Source organism: Elephantulus edwardii, unplaced genomic scaffold (assembly GCF_000299155.1).
Source record: "Elephantulus edwardii isolate Elephantulus edwardi_28Jun2011 unplaced genomic scaffold, EleEdw1.0 scaffold00246, whole genome shotgun sequence".
NCBI classification, from domain to species: domain Eukaryota; kingdom Metazoa; phylum Chordata; class Mammalia; order Macroscelidea; family Macroscelididae; genus Elephantulus; species Elephantulus edwardii.
This window is the reverse complement of record NW_006399996.1, coordinates 1,215,901-1,220,651: the sequence shown is the minus strand read 5'-3', so window position 1 is coordinate 1,220,651 and position 4,751 is coordinate 1,215,901. Positions and strand designations below refer to the sequence as shown.

At 47.3% G+C, this 4,751-nt stretch overlaps 1 protein-coding gene and 1 pseudogene across 1 annotated transcript; one reads left to right on the top strand and one right to left on the bottom strand.

Annotated features, from left to right (window-relative positions):
• Positions 1-619: 619 nt before the first annotated feature.
• On the bottom strand, positions 620-1,608 carry LOC102847414 (annotated as a pseudogene).
• Positions 1,609-2,600: 992 nt separating this feature from the next.
• Positions 2,601-4,249, top strand: LOC102847012 (28S ribosomal protein S18a, mitochondrial-like). Its single transcript, XM_006899163.1, has 2 exons — positions 2,601-2,604; positions 3,657-4,249. The coding sequence occupies exons 1-2, from the start codon at positions 2,601-2,603 to the stop codon at positions 4,247-4,249; spliced, it is 597 nt and encodes a 198-aa protein (XP_006899225.1).
• Positions 4,250-4,751: the final 502 nt, after the last annotated feature.

Sequence of the window (4,751 nt, the reverse complement as noted above, 5' to 3'; positions counted from 1 at the left end):
CTTAGGTTGTTTCCAACTCCTTGCTATTGTGAACAAAGCTGCAGTAAACATAGGAGTGCATATATCTGCTTGGATGTCAGTTATGGTCTCTTTGGGGTATATTCCAAGTAATGGTATTGCTGGGTCAAAATGGTATCTCTATTTGCAACTTTTTTAGAAAGTTCCATACCGCCTTCCACAGGGGTTGTACCATTTTACACTCCCACCAATGGTGAATAAGGGTTCCAGTTTCTCCACAGCCTCGCCAGCATTTGTTGTTTGCTGCTCTGTTAAATTTTGCTGTTCTGACTAGGGTGAGATGATATCTCGTAGTTGTTTTGATTTGCATCTCTCTTAGAGCTAGGGATTTTGAACATTTCTTCATGTGCTTGTTAGCCATCTGAATGTCTTCTTTGGTGAAGAGTACAATGTACTTTATAGATGGTACATAACAAGATGGGCTCTCCAAGCCCTTTCCCTTTCTCAGGGGGATTGGATGGAAACTGTGTCAAGGATGTGAGATTCTCAGTGTGTGGGAGGATCAAGTTGGGGCAAGGACTACTCAGCAGCTGAGGGTCTCTCTCTCTTTTAGTGCTATTGTTATTGCTATTGCTGGGGCTGGTGGTCCAAGGGGCTCGTATTCTTTGGAGGCCATGTGAACCTCCAGGCTGATCACCCGGTTGCTGTAGCCAAATTCATTGCCATACCAGGAAATGAGTTTAACAAAGTGGTTGTTCAGGGCAATGTCAGCCCCAGCATCAAAGACGGAAGAGTGGGTGTCTCTGTTAAAATCACAGAGACAAGTTGGTCTTCAGTATATCTCAGGATGTCCTTGAGCCGCCCTTCTGATACCTGCTTTACTACTTTCTTGATGTCATCCATATTTGGCAGCTTTCTCTAGATGGCAGGTCATGTCCACAACTGACACATTGGGGGTGGAGACACAGACAATCATGACAGAAAGTTTCCCATATAGTTCAGGGATGACCTTTCCCTCAGCTTTGGCAGCACCAGTAGATGCAGTGATGATGTTCTGAGCAGCTCCAGGGCCATCATGCCACGGCTTTCCAAAGGGGCCATCCACAGTCTTTTGTGTGGCAGTGATGACATGGACTATGGTCATGATGAGTCCCTTTACAATGCTGAAGTTGTCATGGATGACCTTGGCCAGGGGAGGTGCAGGAGGCATTGCTGACAACTTTGAGAGAGTCATCATACTTTTCATGGGTCACGCCCATCACAAACATGGGGGCATCGGCAGAAGGAGCAGAGATGATTACCTGTTTAGCATCACTCTTCAAGTGATCCCTGACCTTCTCCAAGGTTATGAAGACACCAGTGGACTCCACAACATACTCAGTACCAACATCACCCCACTTGATATTGGCGGGATCTTGTTTCTAGAAGATAGTGATGGCTTTCCCATTGATGACCAGCTTCCCATTCTCAGCCTTGGCAGCGCTGTTGAACTTGCTATGGGTTCAATCATATTGGAACATATAGACCATATAGTTGAGGTCAATGAAGGGACAATTGATGGCGACAACATCCATTTTGTTAGAGTTAAAAGCAGTCCTGGTGACCAGGTGCCCAATGTGGCCTAAATCTGTTTACTCTGACCTTCACCATTGTGTCTCAGGGATGCATCTGAGGCTGCACAAGAAAAGAAGGCAATCTGGATCAACGAGGAGCAGAGAGTCTCAATGGGGCTTCTTTTGATGGTTTTCCTTTTCACAATGGAGTCCACTGAAATAAAAATTTATTCTTGAGGAAAAAAAAGAAGAAGAAGAAGGAAAAAAAGCAGACAGGGGACTCAACTCCTCAAGAAGGAAAGGAGCTCAGGTTGCCCTTCTTTTTGTTGTTGTTGTTGTTGTGTGCCATTGAGTCAACTCTGCCTCACAGCAACCCTGCAACAGCTCTGAATCTGGCTCCATTGTGAGCTAATTTCATTGTCTCTGACACATCTGCCCTCATTACCCCGATCACTGAGTCAATCCATCTCATCCAGGGTCTTCCTTTCCTGTGCTATCCCTCCACCCTCCCAAGCATGATGTCGCTCTCCAAGGACTGGTCCCTCCTGGCCATGTGCTCGAAGTATATTAGATGGGGCTTCAAAGTCCTTATCTCTAAGGAACAACCTGGTTTTACCCTCTCCAGAACTAACCTGTTTGTTCTCCTAGCAGTCCATGGTATGTTCAATACTCTTCTGCAGCACCACAGTTCAAAGGCATCAATTCTCTCATCCTTAGTCATTATCCAGTTCTCTGATGCATAGCAAGTATTGTGAGAACCATGGTCTGGATCAGGTGCACCTTAGTCTCTAAAGTGACATCTTAGAACTCTGAGGAGGCCCTTGACAGCAGATTTTCCCAATGCAATTAATTTTTTGATCAGCCCTTCATATTTATTAACTTTCTGAAAGAGCAAGTGAAGAAAAACCAGCTTTGTTTTTTGGTTCCTTACCAAGCATCACAGTTCTGAAGACTTGTCTGTTATATCCAGGAGCAAGCACTACAGTTCCCAAGCCTTGTATATCACTCCACCTGTCCAAGAACATTCCGTCCAGAGACATTTACTTGGTCACAGTAACAGTTGCTCAGTTTGCTGAGTTTCTGCTTCTCATGTGTAAGTGGTCTGCCATCTTCACATTATCGTTTTGTTAAGTCTAAATGTCAGCACACAAGTCTCTCTCCACGGTGGTGTTTTATTGTGCTGTAGATTAGAGTTTCCAGTCAGAGCCTATCAACCCCATAGCCAGTGGGCTTTCAGAGCATGGGAGCATGGGAGGAGATTGGCCATCTTTCTTTTATGGAGCAGCAGCGGGTGGTTTCGAACCACTTGCCTTTCTTTGTATTGGCAGCACAATTCCTTACCATTAGGCCACCAGAACTCCTGTGTTCATGGTTGTATTAGTTATATTTGAAATTCTGTGTAAACCATAACTTAGGACACTCACATTTGCCTCAAAATTTTTTTTTGTTAATGATTTTTATCTGATGGCCTAATGGTAAGAGAACTGCCAGAAGTCCAGGCTGGGTTTAGAAGGGGTTGTGGTACTAGGGATATTATAGCTAATGTTAGATGGATCTTGGCTGAAAGCAGGGAGAACCAGAGGAATGTCTATCTGTGCTTCATTGATTATGCAAAGGTGTTTGTGTGGATCATAAAAACTGTGGCTGACACTGAGAAGAATGGGAATCCAAGAACACTTGATTGTGCTAACGCGAAACTTATACTTGAACCAAGAGACAGTCATCAGAACAGAGCAAGGAAACACTGCATGGTTTAAAAACTGGGAAGGGTGTATGCCAGGGATGCGTCCTGTCTCCATACCTTTTCAACCTGTATGCAGAACAGATCATTTAGGAGGCTGTGCTCTATGAGGAAATATGTAGCATCAGGATTAGTGGAAGATCTATCAACAATCTGTGTTATGCAGATGGCACAACCATTCTTGCTGAAACTGAGGAGGACCTGAAATGCTTGCTGCAGAGGGTCAAGGACTGCAGCCTCCAATATGGATTGAGGCTCAATGTCAGTAAGACAAAGATTCTCACCACTGGACCAATTGGCAGCATTAGGATGGATGGTGAAGAGATTGAGATTGTTCACAGCTTCAGTTTGCTCGGCTCCACGGTTAACACTCTTGGCGGCAGCAGCAGCCAGGAAATTAAAAGATGTATTGCGCCTTACTGTGTTGGTGTCTGGCTGTGGTCGGCTGCTGCGGGGGTTACTTGCCGGCCCGACCGCGACCAGCTGGGCTTGGTCCCCAGCACGCGAGTACCGGAAAGTGGTGGAGATCCAAGAAGGGAAGACGACTATAGTTGCAGGCTTCGTCACAGAGACTCCCAAGGAGAGTCCACATCCCCCTAACCCCTCTGGCCAGTGCCCCATCTGTCGTTGGAACCTGAAGCACAAGTATAACTATGAGGATGTCCTGTTCCTGAGCCAGTTCATCCGTCCTCATGGAGGCATGCTGCCCCGAACAGTCACAGGCCTGTGCCAGGAGGAGCACCGCAAGATTGAGGAGTGCATCAAGATGGCCCACCGCGCAGGTCTGTTACCCAATCACAGGCCGAAGCTTCCTGAAGGGTTTGCTCCCAAGAGCAAACCCCAGCTCAACCGATACCTGTCCGGTTGGTCTCCCAAATCCGTCAAGCCCATCTACAATAAAGGCCACCGCTGGAACAAAGTGCGCATGGCTGTGGGGTCCCCCCGGCTGAAGGACAACGTCTCCTATTCGAGAAAGCCTTTGGTGCTGTATCACTGACTGAGAGCGGGGCTCCCTGAAAACTGGCCAGGGCCCTGCAGCACTCCACTGTGGGGGGGGGGGGAACAGCCCTCCGCCTCAGCTGTCCTTCCAGCACATCCAGCAAGGTGACCCCTCCCCACCAGCACTGCCAGCGTGAGGGCGACACATCCCCTCTGCCTGCCCAGCAGCATTGCTGGGAGATGGGGCTGGCTGGGCCATGGACCTGTGGGCGGCTGCTGACGTCTCATAACTAGCTTACATGGCCCTTGGGTAGGGGACATTTTACCTGTGGAACATCATAAACCAGGCTCATCTTTGTATCTAAAAAAAAAAAAGATGTATTGCGATGGAAAAGTCTGCTGTTAGGGACCTCTCCAAAGTACTGAAGAGCAACGTTGTGTCTCTGGAGACTATGGTGCGCCTGATACAGGCCATGGTCTTTGCAATCACTTGTTATGCGTCAGAGAGCTGGACAATGACTAAGGAGGATAGAAGGAGAATTGATGCTTTTGAGCTTTGG